The sequence below is a fragment of the Carcharodon carcharias genome, chromosome 3 (assembly GCF_017639515.1).
Source record: "Carcharodon carcharias isolate sCarCar2 chromosome 3, sCarCar2.pri, whole genome shotgun sequence".
Lineage (NCBI taxonomy): Eukaryota > Metazoa > Chordata > Chondrichthyes > Lamniformes > Lamnidae > Carcharodon > Carcharodon carcharias.
In genome coordinates, this window is record NC_054469.1 from 104,207,199 (window position 1) to 104,230,480 (window position 23,282).

Sequence of the window (23,282 nt, forward strand, 5' to 3'; positions counted from 1 at the left end):
TGGAAGGGCTGGGGGGCAGGGGAGGGAGGTCCTGTGGTTACCGGACCTTATGGGGGTGGTGCCCAATGTTAAAGAGGGGCAAATGATGGAGGCCCCCCACAGCCCCTCCCTACTCCTGCCCAAAGCTTGAATCCGGTTTAGTTTTGGTTTTCCCCCAAATCCCAGAACTCCTCCCACCAGCCTGAAATTTAAGGCTGAGCTGGAACTGGCCCTTAAGTGGTCAATAATTGCCTACTTAAGGGCCTCAACTGGGACAAGGGTGGGTGAGACTGCTGAGGCCTTGCTTTCCCCAGCATAAAATTGTGGCGAGGTCTGGGCGGGCAGGAACCTAGTGGGAAATCCATCCTGAAGAAATTTACGCTTATCCCCCACCTACAAACCCGCCGGCTGGGGAGTATAAAATTCTGCCCATGAAATTCTGAACAATCAGTCCGGTTCATATGTTAAAAATGGTTGTGTGGCGTGAATGTCACTTCCCACATTTACTGTACTAAATGCATATTAATTAATACATATTTGATAGTCAAAATGTATCTCTGTATCGTAAGTTTTCACAGTTATTCCAATATTTTGTGTTTTTGATATCTTTTCTAATTTGAGATATAAAGTACATTATGAATATTCTCCATTTACACCTCAATTCAAACAAATTTTACAGCTTTTATTCTCCCCTGCAGCTGTGTTTTTCCCCTTTCCAAGGGAATTGACTTATTCAGAGGTTCCATGGGTAGCAGCTAAATTGTGTTTGTTATGGATGAGACCAGGGGCTGAATTTTAAATCCTGAAAACCAGTGGTTTGGGGATCATGTCAGAGGTTAAAATGCCAAAAACCTGAAGCACAAACCCAATCCACTTTAAACCCACTCACTTCCAATTTTAAGGGAGGCGGAGTGAGAGCTAAGCGACCAATCGAACTTGCAGCAAGTGAATTGGATATTTAAATACTATAATGAGACCTCATGCCTTCATTTCACATTGTGATCGGCCAGGCACCAGGAACAGTCACGCATGTGCACTTGGCTCACTTTGCGTTCACTGGTCCATGCACAGTTACTCGCACATCTCATTCATTAGTGTGTGCCCATCAGCCGGCGACAGTACTGGTTTGTGTTCACTCGGCTGCTCTGTACGGCACATCCTGTCTGCCACTGGCATGCTCTCTTTGTCAGCCCTCGCCGGCCCCGTCTCGTGGCCTTGCCGGCCTCGCCCCGCGGCCTCTACTGAGCCCTGACTGCACGGTACTCCTATTTCTAGTCATTGCAAGGCACAGTCCAACTGGCAGTGGTGATAATCAGTTATTTCAAGATGCCAAAATAACTGCACCTTGTTACGATCCACAGAGACCAATAACATTTTTTAAAAATATGAATTTTCCAATGACTACTGAAAAGAAGCAAAAGACAAGATTTCACTTCTTGACTTTTACTGTAGCGAACAAAATAAAATCAACATATTTACGTATTAACAGTCAACTTATACATCAAACCAAAGAAAAGGCACTTTTGCATTCATTAACTAACACATTTGAAGTATGCCTTACAAAACCCCTTTCTGTATGCCACACTTTTGGCAGATATGTAGCGTTAGAGGAACAGTTCAATAGTCAATCCCAGCTCTCCAGCTGAGGTTCACTTCTTCCCATCATGCCAGATCGAAAATTCCAGTGTCCTTCGACAGTCGTTCCACTCCTCCTGAGTTTTTCTGGATATGATTATCACGAGCTGGGCACACCTCAGTGACTCCCCCTTCCTTAAATCTTAAGAGCCCTGCCTGTTCCATTCTCTTTCTCTTGAACAGAAACCAAACTCTTGAAAGCACCCTGCTTGGTCATTAACACAAAACATGCCTTCCTCCCTTCCCACAGCAATAGTGTCACAGCTGCAGCTGTCCTCCTTCAGCAAGATAATGTGAAAGGTGTTAAAACTGGCACTCCACCTCCAATGGGTTTCTCTCCCCCATGTAAACCTGATCACAAAGCCATTGTTTTGAACTGAGACTGAGGTGCTTATAAAGAATGTTAATTTGATTTTCGTTTCCAGGATTCTGTTTTCCTTTGAGTTAAAGGCACAATTTAAACCATAATCGTCCTGCAACGTTCAGCATTCATAACAATCTCATTACATGCAAGGCAACCTGCTATTTTTCCCATCACAGTCAGCTCTTGCAAAAGTCTAATGCAGAAAATTATGTAGTGTGAGCACATGTGAGCATGTTTGCACCCTGGGAAATAATTGTACAGCAAAGTATAACATTGTGAACAGAGTTTACTGACTGCCATTTGGCTTGCTTCTATTGGGGCTAACATGGCACTCTAACCAAGAGAATTCCATTAATCTGCTTCAGCTTTTCTAAACATTTGCTGCATTTTAATAATCAGATGTCACAGTCAGTGGAACAAATATGTAGGAAGTTCACCCTCTATAGTTGCAGCATCACCAAACTCAGCCTTCACTTTAACGGTCATTCTATTTTTAACACCAGGCAGCCATGTTTCTCGTGAAACTTGGCATTTTAAAGGAGACAAGAGAGGCTGAATCCATGAGGTAAGTGCCCTTACAGAACTGCTTGTGGGTCAGGAGGAGCAGGAATGTTTCCTACAGCCCAACAGGTATCCAGTATCCTTCTTCCCACCATGTGACCTGCTGCTCCTCACCCCACACACCATTGGTCCTCCCGGCCCCAAACACCAACTGTTCCCCCGATCAACATCAGATTCTGACCCCGATCACCAAAGGAACACCTCCAAATACCAAGTGCTCCTCCCAACCCAAAATCAAACTCCCCAACATCTGGACAGGCAACCAACTACCCTCACAACCATCACTCTTCTCCCAACTTACCCTCCCCCACGCCCCCCCACCCCTGCAATTGGGACCACCTAGGATGTCGACAAACTGTTCATTTAAGCTCATTCACTTTCAATACTGTTAGAGCTGGATTTTCTTCCACCCACCAGAAACTGGGAGAGGCAGGGCGGGATTACCATCTGCAATCTCAGTATTTATCTGTGGCTGTGTTTCATGTGCAGACCAAGAAAGAAATAATGTTTAGGTGCAGTATTTAAAAGGCCATTTCTGCTCAAATAAGCTCTTCAGTTGGAGGAAGAGAGATGATGAGAACACCTAAATGCTAGAGAGAGGAGTAGTAATGAAGATATCTGCTGTGACAGAGACCCAGATTTTTGGACACTTTGGTAGATATACTTTTCGTAGAGATGAGGGCATCCTACAAAGGGGTCTTCAGAAGAGGTTATTATAGAGAGAGGTAACCGTGGCAGTCAGTGATCCCACAGATGACAATAGAATGTCAGAAATGTTTCAGTGCTCGTGCAGAATTGGTCGTGATAAATGAAGTCACAAGTATTAATGTTCGTCCTAAAAGAATGCTGGAGCCCTGATTCACCTCCATATGTACCTGCGCTCATAGTGTAAATCAATAAATGGATGATTATTGTCAAGGCACCTCAGACTCACCACAACTACACTCTTCTCCCATTGCTCCACTGTACCTCATCCAGGTACCTGAGACCAGCAGTGTTAGCGTCAGACTGAACAGAAATGAAATTGCTGCATAGCCTGCACCCAAAATGCATTCTTGCCATGGAATGGTTCCAGATATCAGATTGAATCTTGATCTGTTGCCTCTTTGCTAGGGGAAAGTGTTATGACGTTTTGCCAATTTAATAGATGAATCTGAGATGGACAATGCAGACAGTGTAAGAGTGAGAGGGTACATGACAGGTAGATGTATCAAGCAGCAGTGAGCAGGAAGAGCTGCTGGTTGGGTTGGGGTGGTGGGGGTGCGGTGTGTGTGTGGGGGGGGGGGGGGGGGGGGGGGGGGGGGGGTTGGTGGGGGCGCTGTGCATGACCCAAACATGTTTCCCTGGCATGAAACTATTGCTCTCAGCTGAGGAAGCCAAAGACCAAAATCTCATGGACCTGGTTTTCATAAGCAATTGAGCAGGGAGCATCAATTTCATGTGTAGGCAATGAAAACTGATTCCTCATAGCAGAGATAGTAATGCATTAAATGAGTCTTGTATCTTCAACATAAGTTTGCCAACATCTAACCTAGTCTTATGTTTTCCAATCCATCTGACTCAAATATTCTACCTACTTGGATGGATTCCAATTCTTTCACTGTCTTAAAAACTTTAATCAAATTATTGCAAAGTCATTTTACTGCCAGGTCCATTGGAGAACAATTTTGCCGGACTATTTTTGCAACAGTTTCTCAGTGGGACACCTTGTCACTCTATTTGCCATCAATTACTGCCGCTACGGCAACCCAGATTTGACAAACAAGATCCAGGTACAGAAAATGTGACTGAAGGGATTGTATAGATTTTTGTTCCTTGACCACCATTGCCCTCACTATTGGAAATTCATGTAGTAAAGCTATGCCATCCCAAGTGAAGTGATCCTGGAGCCCTCAACATTAATTAGCTTATAACTGATGGCTTTCTTGGTGAGCAAGAGTGGCTGCAGGCACACAGCAAGATACATATTGACTGTCACAACATCTAGAAAACCTACAAGTTGTATTTATAGGTATAAACAAATACAAAAGGTTTGTTCTCTGCAGCCAAGTCAAACATCATTAGCTGGAGAAAATGTGGATTTGCAGGGCCCAGATTTTCACTGCAATGGAGAGACCCTGAAAGTCATCCCATTTTTGTTGGGCAGGAATGGGGGCAGCTTGTGTTTTATGCTTGCACCAAACCTTACATGATATCAATATATTTGGTCACTAAACCTTCCATGATATTAAGTAGATATTGCAATTTAATGCTCCTGATGTGGAACTTCATGTGCTGGAAATGCATTGGATATTTGAAGGTGGAGGTCAGCTTCCCAGTTTATAACCCATGTTACTTTTAGTCCATCATAAAATTTTCCCCATGATGTCAAGACAGAGGAGTGCTCAAGCCCTATTCTTGAATTCCTATCTGTCACTCGGTTTAATTTAGCTCAAGAGAATGTCATTTCTTCATCTGATTACTAAAGCCAGTGTTGGAACAAAGATACCATTGTGTGGATGTTCAGAGGCTCTTTTCTGCCAAATTAAGATACTTAGGAAATATAATCACTGTTCATGACCTATAAGGACACAGACTGTATCAACACGAAGAGTTACAAAAATTAGTGGAACATATCCTCTACTGGGTAAAAGAGACCTCTGCTGCTAACGTAAAATCCCATTCAACAGGACCTTGAGTTAATTTTGAAGTACAGAGACACAATATTGGTCAGAGAACAGGGAGAGCCACATGATGCAGTGACATAATGTCTTAAAAGAATAAGCATCCTAAAAATGTTTCAAGTGGACAGCTTTGAATTGTTATCCATGTTATGCAGAGACTAACAATCTCCACACTTTTAATGCTTTTTCTCTATGTTTGAACAGCATTTAATTAAATGAAAATTCATCTTCAAGTCTTTGCATTTGGAATTCCTGATTTACTTACATCACTTTTATTATTAGGCACATTGGGGAGTGTCCAATGTAATGTGTTCAATTCTCAGATATGTGGGAAAATGCAAATGTACTGGTCATATATAATAATTGTTTCCCAATGGCTAAAAATTATGACTCATTCTTCAGCAGTTGTTGGTTTTAGATTCTAATTTGTAATTGCTTGCGATGGGTAAAATCAGCCTTGGGAACAGTTGTTGGGGCATGATGACAGGAATGCATGTCAGGAACTGTACCACAGTGTAGTATGATTGGAATCATCTGTTTTTTTCTAGCATATCTCATTTGCTTTAAGTTGCCATTGTAGGGATTATTCAATAGAGTGCAAGGCCTTCTTTGTTACAACTGCAATGAAGTCTACCATCTTGCATTGTTCCTTGAGTAGTTTTGGAGGCTTGACCAAAGATAGCAAATGGTTGCACATCATTTTTATTCTTAAAATTAAGTAACTTCTGCAGTGGTCATGTTTTCTTCTCCCTTTCTCAGGTAAATATATACTTATCGCATATCTGACAACCTGAAAAACCTGCAAAGCATGACTGGCAGCACACACAGACACAAAACTGAAGTAAAATGAACGTTGATGGCTTACCCAATAGAAGACTTATTGTTTTTATTGTGGTGAGGTTCTAGTTTTTTTTTTCTGAATTTGCAGGAATATCAAACTTGTAATACCAACCTGTGCCCTGAATTAAAGAAGACCACCCCTTGGACCCCTTGGACACCTGTTAATATCTCAGACAATGGAGGTCACTATGAGCAGAGATTTAGGTACACGTGTAAGGCACGCCTGGCTGACCCAAACTTCCTGGATGTCGGCCGTCAAAGGATAGAGATGCGTTACTGTTCTAGTGATGGATCAACTGGCTGTTCTGCAGGTGGTGAGTGGACGTGAAAAATCCTGAGTTTTGGAATGATTTCATTTCTCCAAATGATAAAATGATTGGAAATACAATTACCAGTGTGGACAAGTGTACCTGCTATCATACAGAATTATCTCAAATATTGTGTGCTCTTTTCCCCATGTTTCTCTAACTAGCCTAAGTAGAGCAGGGCTGCAGACAATATAGCCAAGAAATGATTGTGGGCAATATCATTGAATTATGCTCGACATGCTGATAACATACTTCTGTTTTTTTTTAAATGGAAAGGCTACTCCATGAATTATTGCCTCTGTTCAAATAGTGGACAGAGGAATATCATGGGGAAATATTAATTTATTTGTTAATATAGCTACAGGGAATCTTCAGGCTCTTATATATTAGATAAAATCTTGATAGTTATCATAAATTTGACTTGAGGATATTTGACAAAAATCTGAGGGTCTTGTAAAGGTCTCACACTTGTGATGTGATTTAAATTTTAGATATTCTACTTCCTAATTCCAATTATCATGAATGTTGCTATCTTTCGTTTTCATGTGTTAGGGGATTAATGCATAACTAATAGCAAACACAGAGTTTGCGTTTTCTATGCACTAGGGACTCCAGAACCAACACAGTTCATTATTTTGATGTATTGAGTAATTGTAAATGAGTAATTTTGGAATTGAAGATGCTTCCATTTATTGTTTCTTTGTACTTCACCTAATTGGCTGTTCTTTATATCTCAATGGAGACACCAAACTATTCAAGCACACGGAACATCCCAATTATCCTCAGTCTTGCCTTCATTTGACTTATGCCTATATATGCTTTCCAGCAGGAACTACTGGATAGCAATTAAAAGCAAAAGCCTTTTCTTCTTTTTCCCTTGTGTAAGCCAGGATATACAGAAGCATTGAGCACAATTGTAATGTCCCACCACCATCTTGGCTGAGAGCTAACTCAGCACAGGTTAGTGTCTGAACCTGGGAGCAGTTTCATTATAGACATTATAGGTGGCATCTGCAATGTTGTAGATGCTTTTCATGATACAGGATAGTAAGTAGAATCTGTGCAGCATGAATTACACAAACTTGTATCCCACTAACTGATGTTCCATGCGTGAGTAAACAAAAACTACTAAAATAAATACTAAACATGACAGCTGCCAGGTAGCTATTTGGAATTACCAGCATGGATAGTGGAACTAAAAGCTTTAATAGGCTCTAGAAGCAATTTGACAGGTTTGCGTGAACAAATGGGATTCAGAGCTATTAGAATAAGGAATGACATTTTTCAAATGGAAGTCTCTGTTGTCTGCCATTCCTCTTCCCTCCCCACCACTCCACTGGAAACATGAACAGCATACAAATTGGGGAAAGATCCCCCCACCCGTTTCATGGTGCAACCTGCAACCGTTTCCCAGATATAATGGGCGCTAACGTCAATCTCTTGATCTGTTTAGTAAGGCTGAAGCAGGCAAGTCCAATCATTTAACAACTGCAGTAAAGGGGTTTTGATCCCATAAATTGGGGGAATAAAACTTTCTGCTTGTAATCAAGTGGGTAACTGGAGGCCATACATTTAACGTTATTACCATAAGAATGAAGAGAGAGTGAGTAGGAGAAATTTCTTTGGCTGGGATTTTGCAGAGCAGTGGTAGTCCTGTCCAGCGGCTGGATAATTGGGGGGCAACCCCACATCAGCTGATACTGGGAGCCCTGACTGCATTTTACGTGCATCAGGCATTAACTGCCTGCAGTCAGGCCTGCCTGAATGGCCCTGGCAAGCCTGACTCATTTACCTGGGTTCTGGGGCCTCCGCCATCAATACTGCTGCTGTCTGGATGCAGCCTCAGTAGTGGCCACTGCATCCGATTGGCTGGCAGCTTTTGGAATGGGATATTGCCCCTCAAAGGGATGGATGCATCGACTGCATTTTTTATGTACATTCAGTGTTAACTGCCTGCAGTTGGGGCTCCCGTCCCTTTAATGGACAAGGACACAACCCCCAAGAGCTGCTAACCAATCATATAGGCAGCATCTTTTCAATCCCAGCAGCACCATCAGAAGTGATGGCCACTGCTGGACTGGAACCACACAGCCGCAGCATCAATGGAGAAGGCCCTATAATCTAGGTAAGTTGGTTGGGCTTACTGATACCATTAAAGCAAGCCCGGACGAAGTGGGGTGGGGTTGTTCGTGGAGGGTGGGGTGTGGGGTTCTGTTTGAGGGGGCACCCTTCCACCTGGGGTGTCCTTCATGGGCCACAGGACATCCAATCAAGAGGCTTCCCACTCGAGCCCACAAGGAGGTGGGGGTCATCCCACATGGCAAATTACCTGCTGCTGGTATTTTACCAGTGGTGGCAGGATGGTAACAGGCATGCTGCCCCTACCATTCCACCCAATAATCCCTCCCAGCATGTGCCCTGGGCCCCATGAAATCCTGGCCTTTAAGTTTGTTTCTTTAGGCCAGCCTACCAGAAACATTGGTGGAAGCAAAACCCGCAGGTTTAAAAAAAGAAATTAGTAAATGTTTCAAAAGTAACAAAATAACAAGAGAAAAAGGTCTTGGATTAAGTCAATAACTATTTTGGAGAGATGATGTAGGCCCCATGTGAGAAATGAAGTTCTATCTTTGCTTATTCTTTTCTCTGCCGCTTTTTAGTCCTCTGTAACATCAGCCTAGACACAGACTGACAATCAGCAGACATTCCTTTTGGGGCTTCATTAAAGATTTCAGAAAACCTTTCTCACCTTTTTGTGATTATAGCTTTCCACTGTACCTATGTATCAACATTTCACTTGCATTCATTCCTCCGCTCCTACTGCCAACATGTCCCTGCTGCCGTCAAATTGTGTATCTGGTGATGTGATGGTTTAACCTTGGAGAATTATGTGCTGCAGATTCTCGGTGAGGTTTGCACCAGCACTTAAACATTTAGAAAATATTTACTTCAGTACCAAAAATTGCACCCATTCTCTTCATTTTAATGGTTGTCTGAAAGTGCTAGTTAAAATAGAGTTTTCTTTAAGAAATTCCTGCCCGAATACTGCATTCTTATATGGAACCATTGCTATCAATAAGGGCGGTGATATTTTCCTTTGGCTTAGCTTTCATTGTTGATTCACTCATGTTAAAATTGGTTAAAGTTTAGAAGAAATTGTTGAATATATACGTATTAAAAATATACTTTCTTGTTTATTAATTGTAGAATTCAGCCTGTGCTAGCTGATAAGGTGCTACTGCTAAAATCATTATATCTTTAAGGATGGAAAGTAGAAGCTTCTTCAAAGCAACAATATATAGTTATTCTTTAAACTGTAAACTGCAGGCACACAGAACACTTGTAATAATACTGGTGCCAATGTCTGATACTTTATTTTGACAGAAGGAAGGTGTCCAGAAGAATGCTGATTTCCTTAAACCCATTTCAGTTACCAATCCATCTTAAATGAAGAAATGATTTTCCTTAAACAGTATTCAGTCAAGTTTGACCTATGGTTAAAACATTCCACATGTTGGGAAGTATATACCGCCCCGTAATTGGAAACTTATTATTTTGGGACATTTTAACCTGATGAATAGAAAGCTTTTTGTATCATTGGCTTAACAAAAATATTAGCTCCACCATCATCGTTTTTTCCACATAGGTAAGCAGTTTTTCTTTTTTTATTTCTGCATTTAGGACTTCAGTTCCTTAACCTTACCCACTTGTTTCCTACAGGGTTTTCTGGAAATATCTTACGATATGGAAGATTTTCTGCTTACACAGTCAACGGTGCTTGGTCTGCCTGGCTGCCATGGACACAGTGTAGCAGAGACTGCAGCCGGGGAATTCGAAGCCGTAGACGAATGTGCAATAATCCTGAGCCAAGGAATGGAGGGCTTCCCTGTCTAGGGCAATCACTGGAATATCAGGAGTGCAATATCTTGCCTTGTCCAGGTACAAACATTTTGAACTGCATAGCAATCAGACAGAGTAAAGTTGCTGTTTGTAAATAAGACCAGAAATGTTCAGTTTATCAGTATATAATAAAGACTCTCGTTTCTTGCACATTATAAATGGAGAGAGAAGAGGGTGAATGAGGAAAAGAACATGAACACCTCAGCACCACTAGATGTTAGTATGAATCACTGTTGATCTTTCATTCTATTTCTGACAGTACTTGAGATAGTGTGACAAGCAGAGTACATGTTTCCTATATAGTCTCCTCTGACATCCACCTTAGAAGAATGAGGGGCTAAATGAGTTCTTTGGTCCTAATCCAACACACAATCAACTGAACAACTAGTGTTCATATTATAGAAAATAGATTTATTATCACAGTGTATTGCATGTTATTGAAATGATTCATAAACCCAAATGGCATATGGCTTTGCGGCCATTGGGGTGCCCTTTGTAGAAGATGGTGAAGCTTTTAAAGCTTTTCTTTAGTTACATTTAATAGCTTGGGTGAATAAAATATACTGGAAGCCATAATTTAATCCTATAAGTTGCAAAGGCTGTACCATTCATTGGGTGATCCATTCCCCTTATAAAAGCAAATTCAAAAATCCCTACCATTATTCACTTTTATACAGCAAAGGTACATTGTGTGAGAGGCAAATAGTTTATTAATTAATAGTTTGATTGCTGATTCTCCCTTATCTTAAAATGGCCCATAATTAGATAGCTGTCCAAAGGGCAGGATTTTCTGCCACCGCCGGAATCATCCAGTCCCACCGAAAGTCAGTGGACTTGTGGCTGGGCAGCCGAATCCCCCACCGCGGCTCCCACCACAACGGGACCAGAAACTCCTGGCCCAAATCTCACCTAAAATCCAAGAAATGTGTTCCTAACTAATGAAGCCAGTTTATAACAGAAATTTATCATTACAGTACTTTCTCACAGGTTTCAAAGGCTCGTTGAGTTGGCATGAAATAAAGGGTTATAAAGGGTGGAACTTAGGGGCTGCCTGGTGCTGTACTGAAAGATAAAAGCAATTTCCAAACATTTTTTTTGTAAGACACTGTAATAGAATGGAACGTACAATTTATTTTAATCTGAGGGTCGAACTTTAGACCCCCAGGATCTGTATTGCTGAATTCTATCAGAGGCCACAGAGAACTTGGGAGATGTACACGGTTAACATGATCTCTTTCATCAGCATAAACTATATTAAGGTTTGAGTAAACTTCATCCCAGATGTCACTTAATCCTCAGTTTTTATTTACATTGTTGCTTTATTTATTCTGTTGATTCAAACTGCATTCTGCATCTGCCAGGCAATCTGTAAAGAAAGTACACTTAGAAATCAACTCCAGCTCCAAAGAAATAATTGAAAATCTATCAGTGACTTAAGAGAAAATAAAGCAACATAATTAATTTTTCAGCCCCCCTCCACAATTGTGCTGTACCGAAAGCTTCAATGTTGGCACAGTTGGTTAGTGTTTCAAAAAATGCAAAATCTTCAGAATGAGTATCTTTAGTCTATAGCCTGGCTTGCAGCAAAACACTGGTGGGAAAAGGACTTTATGTAGTGTATCTAATTTACATATGCATACAGATGGGTCACTGCTTTGTTTAACTTTTAGTATTCTGAATGGAACAATTATAACAATTTATATATGGAAAATTCTACATGTCAGCTAGCAAGAATGAGTCTTTTTCCAAATTTGCTGAGACAAAAACAAGACATCTTCCTCCTATTTTGTAAGAGTTATCAATGCCTTTATCCCTCCACTTCTGATCCTTTGCTGCTTCTTAGTGGAGCATTTTTGCAGCTTTGAAATTTTTGTTGCTCTATTGCATCCCTTGTCCATCCCACTGAATGTTTCCTTGTATTAAAGGAGTACATTTTGCTTTGTTTATATTGTGGAGTTATTTCTGCAGCATGTTAAGGCTGCTGGCATTTTGTGCTTTACCCTGTTTACATTACGGAATGGATTTTAGAACACTGACATGCAGCTTTTTTGGATGTTGTGATCACAAATTCAAAGTAACTTAGACTTGTGCATGTGCAGGTGCGATTTTTAGTTTTTGCGGAACTAAACTCCCTACATGTTGGAGCAAGGTCTTTACAAGCCTGCAGAGCAGAATTGCACTGCTGGTGCCATTACACAATGTAACCCGCCCGATCTATTTCTGCCACCATTTTTTTTCTACCTCTGTTGCGCCTGGTCATACCGCATCTTAACCAAGCCATCATGCGGTGGAAGGCTGCCACATTTATATTACAATCGGGGTTAGCCTGCTGCTGGGAGCAGAACTCTTATGTAACCTAACAATAGTCCTTTTGGGGCCACATGTGCTTTGGCTATGGGTGAACTTTTTTTTATAAGTGGAAAAGTAGTTTAGGTTAGTTCAAGTATGTGCATGTGGGTATGGCAATATAGTGGTGATGTAACTGGATTAGTAATCCAGAGAGCTGGGCAAAAGTCCTGCAATGTTCAAATGCCCCACTAAGGCAGTTTGGGTATTTAAATTCAATTAATTAAATAAATTCAGTAATGGTGACCATGATGTCACTGGATTGTCATAAGACCCATCTGGTTCACTAATGCCTTTTAGGAAGGATATCTGTCATCTTTATCTGCTCTGCTCGATATGTGACTCCAGACCCACAGCAACATGGTTGACTCTTAACTGCTCTCTGAATAACCTAGCAAGCTATTCAATTGCATTCAAGAAGCTGACTCACCATCATCTTCTCAAGGGCAATTACGATTGTCCAATAATTGTTTAGTGAATAAAAAAAATATAAATTGCACCATCTAAATAACCTCTACTGAGTTTTGGTTATTTTGCTTGAGAATTGAAGACAAGAAAAGTTGCTAACCCAGTTGGAGATGTAAAATCAGTGCCCAAGAAACATTTTGAAAAGTGCCTAGTAATTTATTACTTGCTTTCCTTTTCAGTGGATGGTGGTTGGTCCTGTTGGTCTTCCTGGTCGAAGTGTTCCGTCACCTGCGGAGGTGGACATTACATGAGGACACGTTCCTGCAGTAATCCTCCACCTGCATATGGTGGAGACATCTGTCTGGGTCTCCATACTGAAGAAGCATTGTGCAACACACAGCCCTGTCCAGGTATGAGGACAGAATACACACCTCAGTTAGCTGCTTCGTTCCTAAATGAAATTAATTTGGGAGGATAGTCCGAACTAATTTCCCAGCAATCTGTTGGTTAATCTGAGAGATATCAGGCTAAGTACTGGAAATGGAATGCAATCCTAAATTTTCCAAAATAATATAACCCAATCCCACTATTACAAACTAATTTCTGCCACAGTGTATTCAGCTGCTTAGTTTGGCACTGAAATTCTCTTGAAATGCTTTGTGCATTCATTTGATCATAATTCATTTGCAAAGATGGGTTTCTTACAAATTTGTGATAGTGACTGTCAGAAGACAGACTTAGAGAAATGTGCAAAATTTCAGTTTGGCTTGAATTTTTCAGTCGTTGGGCATGTGTGATCGGCACTGCCGGGGTTGGTGCGGGAAAGAGGCGGGCACCAATGTAACCGAGGGTGCGGGTGAGGCTTCAAGAGAGCTCCCTGAAGGCAGACAGCTGCCCCAGGGAGCTGCAGACCTCCATAGAATAAAGGACACAACAAAGATGCTGCAAAATATGTCCATGCAGCGCAATCAAGCACCTGAAAGCGCACCTTATAAAGAACAGTCCACAGATATCTCTTTTTAGTTTATTTCCCCACAGAGATTTCATCTCGCTCTGGATCAAGGTTTGAGCAAAAATGTGAATGCTGCCTGGGAGAATGGCTCGTCTGCCAACTGTAAATGTGGTAATGGTAAAATCACTGTTGATTGCATCGTTAATGGGCTTAATGCTCACTTAATTGCACAAGTACGCGATGACGTTGGGACGCTTACTCGACATCAAGCTGCGCTGCTTCACGTCTGTTCAGGTCGGGCACGCGCCTGCCCGCGGGACATAAAGTTCTGGCCTTTGTGTTTCGCACAGCTTATTTATTTGTATGTTTTTTCCTGCAGGGAGGGATCTTGCTAAATTATATTCTTGTTAAATTTCAATCTGCTGTTAGGTTTTCAACTGTATCAGAAAATGGCCTAAAGATAGATTTTTTAATCTTCCTGACGGTGAACTAAAAATAAGTTCAATTCATGATCCCCTACTACAGACAGTCATTGGCTTTAAACCACAGTGCCAGGTTATTAAGTACTTTGTATTAGGAACTAGGAGTAATAGTGGGATTGAGTTATAATATATTGCGTGGAATCATCCCGATTTACACTAAGTGTGGTAGCGGGCAGGAAAAAGAATGTTTTACCTGCTGGCCGCAATGGCGGCTTTTCATGCCATATCGTCCCAATCCCACCTCATTAATCATGCATTCCTGCGAAACACACCATTTCGCTGATGCGTGACCTCTAATTCGCCCGCCATGCCATCACCTCACCGCTTTCTCACACCGAGTGCCATATTATGTGCAGCCGTGCGCTCACCTCTCAGTGCTTCCAGCCCACAACTACTGCACAGAAGACATGGCACCGAAAGGCAAGAAGACAGCAGCCCTTCAATTCACTGACAATCCCTTGAGTGCCTTTTGGATGCAATGGAGGCCTGCCGCGATGTCCGCTACCACCACTCTGGCCGCAGGACGGCCAGCAACATCACCAATCTGGCTTGGGAGGCGGTGGCAGTGATGGTCAGTGCTAAGCCCTGCAAAAGAGGACAGCCACCCAGTGCTGCAAGAGGATGAATGATCTCCTCCATTCCACCAGGGTAAGTCACTCACTTTCATTGTCCTCGTCCTGTCCATGACACCACTCACCACTCACATGTGCCAGGCATACTTGTCATGTGGCTTAGCAGGATGTCCTGCTTACACTCTCTCCATCTGTATTCATGCAGGACAAGCTGGCACACAACAAAAGGGAAAGGTCACAGGCTGGTGGAGAAATGCCTGAAATGAAGGTCCTCATGGACTTTGAAAACAGAGCCATCCAGGGTATGGTCAGTTCCTGTGCTGACGGTGAGATTGGCAGTATTCAACCAATGGAGGATCCAGCAATGCAACATCCATCCGACAACTATGCTGTGAGTGATGTGTCCTGTTTCACAGGCCACTGCCATGCACTAAATATCTCTCCTAGCATTCACAGGCACAATTTTGAAGCAGCTAAGAAAGCCCACAACCCAGCTCCTCGACTCAAGCCCCGAAGACACCTCAGAAGAGGAATCTGCTGAAACCTTAATTGAAGTCCCGTCACCGCACATACCCACCCTCCACCAGCGCAGAGACACATACCTTGGTGGGACCTAGCTTTACAGTAGCCTTGTGGTCACATTCTGGTGAGCACATAGAAAGCAGGTAGCAGCAGGGACTCCCCAGGTTTCCTGCACTCAAAAGACTGCTGGAGACCAGAAATCTGCTGAGTCCGAGTCAGATGATGAGCCTCTGGACTCAGTCATACCTCAGTTCTGGAGCTGCAAAGGCAAGTTTGAGAACATCAGGAAGGGATGCCCACTGTACTCCTCAGATTGCAAGGCACATAGAAAACATAGAAAAATAGAAGCAGGGGTAGGTCATTCGACCCTTTGAGCCTGCTCCACCATTCAATTTGATCATTTTGGCTTTGTCTAATCCCTTTGATATTTTCTAAATGTCCTGTTATCACATCCTTTATAATCGACTCTAGCATTTCCCCTACCACTGATGTTAGGCTAACCGGTCTGTAATTCCCTGTTTTCTCCCTCCCTCCTTTTTTAAATAGTGGGGTAACATTTGCCACCCTCTAATCTGCCAGGACTATTCCAGAATCTACAGAATTTTGGAAGGTAGCAACCAATGTATCCACTATTTCTGTGGCTACCTCTTTTAGTACCCTGGGATGTAGATTTTCAGGCCCTGGAGATTTTTCAGTTTTCAGTCCCATAAATTCTCAAGCAATGTTTTTTTATTAACACTAATTTCCTTCAATTCCTCCTTCTCACTAGACCTTTGGTTCTCTTATAAGTTCTCCTGTTTCAGAATATAAGGGTCCTACATTTGTCTTCACTAATCTTTTTCTTCTTGCATACTTATAGAACTTTACAGTCCGCTTTTATGTTCCTTGCAAGTTTACTCTCATGATGGAGGAGTTTGTCCGCCTTCATCCCGAGGTGATAGCGCTGGCATGCCAACACAGCGAGGTCAACACTGGCACGATGGTGATCGCCATAGAGACCTTGGTCCAGGACATCGGTCCTGCACTGCTTTGTGGGCTGAACTCCATCGCTGACGCCATTGTTGGCCTCCAACAGTGTCAACACGAGAGGGGTGCAGGGCAGCTCCATCTCACCCAAGCTTCCCCATCTCCTCATGGAGTCAGCCAGGGGCCCTCGGGCACCCAAAGGGAGGAGGATCAGCAGGTGCACACCCTGGAGCCACCCATCCAGGTGACTCCGGGAGTGTCCGGCCCATTCAAATTTGTCTCTTCCTGTGACCCCAGCAAATCCAGCTCCATAGGCGCAGGAGAGTGCCACTGCCACACAGCAGGACCCCGAAAGCAGGCCTGGGCCCTCCAGGTCCCGATCCTCCAGAGGATGCCTCCCAAAGTCATCATAGACAGGGTGTCACAGTCAGCAGGCTACCTCCAGCTCCGCTGTGGATGTCGGGGGAACACCAAGGCAGGGTTAGTAAAGTTAGTTGCACAGCCTGGGCACGGGTGTTAATCACTTGTACACACTGTTCACTGCTGTAAGTAAACTCCCAAACTCCTTGCATATGGCTCCTTGTTCTGATGAGCAGTTTGTGTCCGTCTGAAGTGTAACATTGGTTCCTGCACAAGGTAAAGACAGGTGTCTCAGTCCAGGGTCTCTACCTGTGCTTTGTGCAACCTTCCCAGCACACTGATGGTGCGCCTTCACTGTCACTGGACACATCAGTCATCCCTGCACCTCAATGTGCTTGTATTGCTGCCAGAATGTTCTGGGCTGGCGGCACAGAGATCTGTAATTTTCTGTGTGCTCCCAGCACCTTAGAGGTATGGCTGGCACCCCCATATCATCAGCATCTGTGTCCGGTGACAGTGTGATCTTGAAGGGTTCAGCTCACGAAAGATGCCCTAGGATCAAGAGAAGTTAAAGTTTCCCCACTGCATCTCCACGACATGACCCTGTTCACAGAGCGCAGGTGAGGTGCCATTAGCCAGACAGGAGTCAAATGTTCACAGATACAATATAAGGATCCATGGTGTCTCCTCACAGCATGTCGTCAACTTCCTCCATGAATTGAGCAGCTGTGAGGGGCTCCCGAGTGCCTGCCTCATCTGGCCAGTGCGATGGCCTCATTGCTGTTATCGTCACTTTCGAAGACCTCTTCACGCTCAATCCCATTGATGCCCTCCTCATCGGAGGAGACATGCAGCTCCTCCATCTCCTCCTCAACCAGCTTCTCTCCTTGTTGTAGTGCCAGGTTGTGAAGGACGCAGCAGATGACCATGATGTGTGATACCCTCTGTGGACTGTATTGCAGGGCTCCACCAGGCTGGTCCAGGCATTGGAACCTCATTTTCAGCATCCCAATGGTTTGCTTCACCAAGGTGTAAATTGCAGCATGAGGCTCGTTCACTCTGCTTCACTCTGCTGTCTGAGGCCTCTGCATGGGCATCATCAACCATGTCCTCTGTGGGGAGCCCTGGTCCCTGAGGAGCCATCCCTGCAGCTCTCTGGAGCCTGAGACCAACTGAAATTGGACGACTCGTGGACACTTCCTGGGAACCGTGCGCAGACCTGCAGGATGTATTTGTGCTAGTTGCACACCAGCTGAATATTGAGTGAGCGGAAGCCCTTGCAGTTGATGTTGTTGACCACTTGTTGCCAAAGAGATCGGAGCGCCACGTGAGTGCAGTTGATGGCACCTTGCATCTGTAGAAAACCTGAAATCTGGGCAAATCCCAGTGCTCTTGCTTCCTGGCTTTCCTGATCCCAGGCGAAATGCACAAAGTTGTGTGCCATTGAAGGTGGCATCCGTGATCCTATGGATGCATTTGTGGGTGGAAGTTTGTGATATCTCACAGAGGTCACCTGTGGAGCCCTGAAAGGAGCCACTGGTGTAAAAATTGAGTGCCATGGCCACTGGCAGTGGATGCCCTCCATGTCTCCTTGGCACCAAATCCTGCAGCAGATGGCAGATGTGACCGACCAGATCACTGGACACACACAGTCTTCAGCGACACTGGTCCTTGGTCATCTGCAGGAATGACAAGCGCCATCTGTAGAACCTGGGTCTAGCTAAGCAACAACCGGTAATGGCTCACTGTGGCTCTTTGGCGTGCATGGGAGCCACAGCCACCCCTGCTTCCTGAGGGTGCTGTTCCTTCCTCTATCCAGCTAGGGTCCTACATCGCTCTCTTCTCCTTCATCTCCATTCCCTGTAAGGCACAAGGCATACAGTTAGGTCACCAGGCTCCATGCTCCTGATGTACTCTTCCTGCAGGAGAAAAGCGAGAGACATGTGGGTTAGCATGGGTGTATTAAGAGCATCTCTTGGTTAAGTCTGAAGGCCACTTAACGCATCCTGGAGAGTGCTGGCCACCAGCCAGAGATTAGTGCACTGTGTAGCTGCCCGAAACCCTACCCACCTCCGTCGCAGTTCACATGATCAATTGGCAGCAGCTTTGCCCACTGGACTGCATGCTGTGCTCTCAGCTCAGGTGCAGGCATTCTGCTAACCCGCTCTGCAAGGCTGCACTGTTAGCTTGAACCATGGGGGAGACTGGTCCAAACTGGGATGATGACATTGCAAGGGGCTGTGAACACTTCCATCAGTGACTGCTCCATTGCCAGCTTTAGCAAGGAGATTGTACAACATTTCCAGTCATCCAACTGTTCCGTAGTCCACTAAAATGCTTGTAAGTTTTCAGTCTGTGCTTGAGGGGTGAAAAGCTCTGGAGCACTTGTTGGTATTTTGATGCCTCTGCGTTGCCTGAGTGGGCAGATAAGCCCGACTTCATATATGTCAATGTGGCTGTGCCTGAACTGTCTCAGCTGCGAGGAATGGTCATTTTATACAAGTTTCCCCCAATGTGTAACTGCTTCCCTCAACCCCGTCCCGCATGTGCTTGTGCACTACCTTCAACTACAGTGCAGCCCTTACCCTTATCATCAACTCACCTCTACCGCATTGCAGCCCTTGCCCATCTCCCCTCCCCCTCCCCCAAACTCATCTCAACCATAGGGTAGCCCTTGTCCCGGCACTGCACTGTCAGCCAGCCGGGAAAATGCGATTTGCCTGTCCCCTTGCCTGAATGTGTGACAACCAACCTTGATGGCCCTGGAGAGTGCTGTGCAGCATTACTGTGCACTCACCTCCGTGTTCACTTCGAAGTGCAGCTCACCAGGTGCACACCTTATAAATGTTGTTGTTAAACATGTAGGCATGCAATAATGCTGACGTGCCCGGATGATCCAGCGTGGGGGGATGATTCCAGCGAGCTGGACTTATAATGATATGCAGATTTATCACACTGAAGTTCTTGATGAGCGGCGACAGGTGGAGTGGATGATTGCAAACTAATTGGCCGCTCTTGCCTGCCATGACACCCAACACCAGTGGGCATGGAAAATTCCGCCCATTGGAAAATTTAGGATAGCATTCCAATTGCAGTGCTTAGCCTGATAACTCTCAGATTGACCAACAGATCACTGGGAAATTAATTCAGACTATCCCTCCCAATGAATTTCATTTAGGAATGATGCAACAAAGAGAGGAAACTTACAGCTGTTCAATTTGACAGAAACAGCGAGACTAGGGAAGTAAATTCACAGCCAGAGATGTGTTGTAGGAATGACAGTCCCTAGCCTTACAGCTGAAAGCGTATTATGCCATCCCGTTCTTCCTACTGTTTTTAATAGTAAAAAGGTGCGATACCTGCAAATGCTTGAAGACAAATATTTCACAATTCCAATGATCAAACGATGATTAACTATTGAATATTTGAAGGCATCATGCTTGTCCTGGGAGAATGCTTACCACTTTTTTTCTTCTTCTACAGATAGTTGGTCAGAGTGGTCTGGCTGGTCAGAGTGTGAGGTCTCAGGTTCACAACATCGTATTCGCCAGTGTAAAATCTTATTTCCTGTTGGTTACCAGTGCTCTGAGAACAGCAGTGAGAGCCGAACCTGTATCTACAACTCCAATTTCATTCCTGGTAAGCATTTGGTTGAATGGGATCGATAGAGGATTACTGCAAAGACAGCTCATAAATAATTATGTGCGTGCCTTCTCTGTTAACATTGAATAATGGCATCTATCTGAACTGTTTAAAATTTGAGGAGTTAAATTCAACTTCGGCAAGGATTGAAAACAGACCTCCCTTCTCTGCCCCTCCCCCATTATATCCCACTCAATTTTCCTTTACATTGAAGTCAATGTATAATTTCAGAATGTGCAACAACGAATATTCTGAAGACTATTTAACTTTCACAATACAATTATATAGACATAAATGGCAACATTTAGAATCTTCAATACTGGCCAGATAAGTCATCGACAATAAAGGACTGGAAATTTAACATGCCACATTTATTCTAAAGGGATTACATGATAACTTGGGAAACTCCAACCTGTAACATTATCCAAATATTGAAAGAAGCAGCAAAATAAAAGTGACCAGTACTTTTGGTGAATGCACAGATGGAATTTTAACATCTGCTGATATATAAAATGGCAGTGTTGTATTGGCCACTAGTTAAACACCTCATCCCATTTGCCTTTCCACTGAAGCCACTGAAATGCAAAATCAGGTGGATCGTATTAGGGGTGGCCTATTTAAAAATTGCTGATTTAACACAATTGTCCAAAATTAAAATTAACTCCACAGAATTCAATTTTGTCTAGATTGGATTTTCAAATGGTCTGAAAATTAAGAATCTGCAGCTGCATGTAAGAATTTCCTTACACATCTTAATGGGCTCCATCCTGCACTCAAATTCACTTTTGAAATGGAGCAGTCAAATGAGCTCCCTTCCCTCAACATGCTAGTTGAGAAATCTAATGTCTACCTCAAGCCAACCTTCACTGGTCAGTGTACACGTTGGGATTCCTACAGTTCCACACACTATAAGATTGGCCTTAGCAGCAACCTTGTAAGTATGCTCCGAACCATTTGCTCACCGTGCAAACTTGATGCTGAAATAGGGCGCATCAGATTCATCATGTGGGATAATGGCTACCCTGATAGATCATTGCTCGTTGTATATTGTGCAAACTCAAGAATGGGCCTAAGGCTCCTACTTTCAGTCCTAAAAAGTGCCCTGTCTACCTCAGATTACATTGGAAGGATAAGGTGTCTCAAAAATTTGAGCAACAGGTGAAGCTAGCTGTTTCATGCTATCACTTTGCAGTAGGAACATAAGTGATATTCGCCACTAACCGGATGCTGTCGTCAAGCCAAAAAGACATTCTGCCTATCACGCAAATGAGAATGTGGTATGTGAATTTCAGTGCCGGCATGATGCCAGGTATGTAGGCTGTATGTCCCAATGACAGGCGGATCATATCAAACACATACCCCTTTGGCTGTTCACAACAGGCAAAGTACTGACCATACCCAACCAGTCTGTGCTTGCAAAGCTCAGAACATAATGTCCAACTTTAGATGTGATTCCACAATTGAGTAGCACTTGCTAAACAATCCTGATTGTGCTAAGAATTACACTGGTAACCAATTTGAGATTATCGGTAGGGCTCGCAGTGTGGCTCACTTACATATGCTAAAAGCAACATATATTCACATACAGGGCCCTGTCCTTTTCAGACAGAAGGAGCATGCCCACACATTGCACCTTCTTCAAGTAAACAAAAGCATGGCGGACAGCCATTCCCAGATTCATTCCCTAGGGCAATGCCTTGCCTAATCAGAGTCGATCTGCCTGGTTTGGATTTAAACAAAAGCTTGGCAGTTAACTGTTCCCTGGTGCTTTCTCCCATGGCAATGCCTCTATCAATCCGAATCCACTTGCCAACCAATCAGCGCTCTCTGGATAAATTGTTGTTCCCTTTACAGTTGATATTCTTGTGAATCTGTCCTGGCGAGTGCAAGATGAAAAGCTTTGACAGCATGTCTCTTTTTTTTCAACAATGCTCAAGTTCTGCACTACCAAATGACTAAGAATATTAAGCATACCACTAGAAAGGGAGATAGAAAGAGTACACCAAACTCAAAGTCAGAAATAGACATAAAAAAAGTAAATGTGTAAGAAGAGAGACAGAAAATATTCAAAAATAAAATGCTTGCTCTTAGTACGACAGAGCAACAATTAGTTATTATTAAAAATTACAGGCAATAACCAATTAATGGGTGAACGGTAGTGGGTAAAAATTTGTGACTTTTAACACATTTTAATGATATACAGAGGTAGAATTTCTGTGTGGTTTCCTCAGTGTCCTACCACAACTTTAGCAGTGATCTCAGAAAAATAGTCATTTGCACTGTTTCTCTAGGATTTCCTACAATTTTTTGTCACGGTTACTTGCAGTGGCCACCTGTAAAACTTGCACAAGCTTCATTCTCCATGGAACCTAAAGAATAAAGAATATCACAGTGATGATATTAAATATTTTTAATGTATCTTAGACACTGGGCAATAACATACAAGAGGGCTCAAAAATTGCCAAGATGCTTTTTTTTTTGCACAAGTTAGGTAAAAGCTACAATGGAATCTAGGTAAAAGTATTTCCATCATAAGTATAATATTTTTATCAATTCCTAGTGCATTATTCTCAATCAGTCCCAATGCAAAGAGATTTAGGTCTACGTATAGAGCATTGTAAATTCATTACAATCCAAATGTTGTAGATGTGATGATAATGTTTTGATACAGTGAGACTTGGCTATTCTCTGTATAATGAATGCATATTAAATTAGTATCTGAATAACTACAGAGCACAGAGAGGGTTATAATAAAAATGTTTTTTATGTGTTCGGTATGAAATGC

General features: G+C 43.2%; 1 protein-coding gene across 1 annotated transcript in view; it reads left to right on the plus strand.

Moving 5' to 3' along the window:
- sema5a (sema domain, seven thrombospondin repeats (type 1 and type 1-like), transmembrane domain (TM) and short cytoplasmic domain, (semaphorin) 5A) overlaps positions 1-23,282 on the plus strand; it is a 244,463-nt gene that overhangs the window by 207,356 nt on the left and 13,825 nt on the right. The window contains exons 16-19 of the mRNA XM_041184817.1: positions 6,131-6,356; positions 10,068-10,286; positions 13,241-13,411; positions 20,339-20,494. Of these exons, the coding sequence (XP_041040751.1) occupies positions 6,131-6,356; positions 10,068-10,286; positions 13,241-13,411; positions 20,339-20,494 (772 nt within the window). The remainder of the gene's footprint in view (positions 1-6,130; positions 6,357-10,067; positions 10,287-13,240; positions 13,412-20,338; positions 20,495-23,282) is intronic.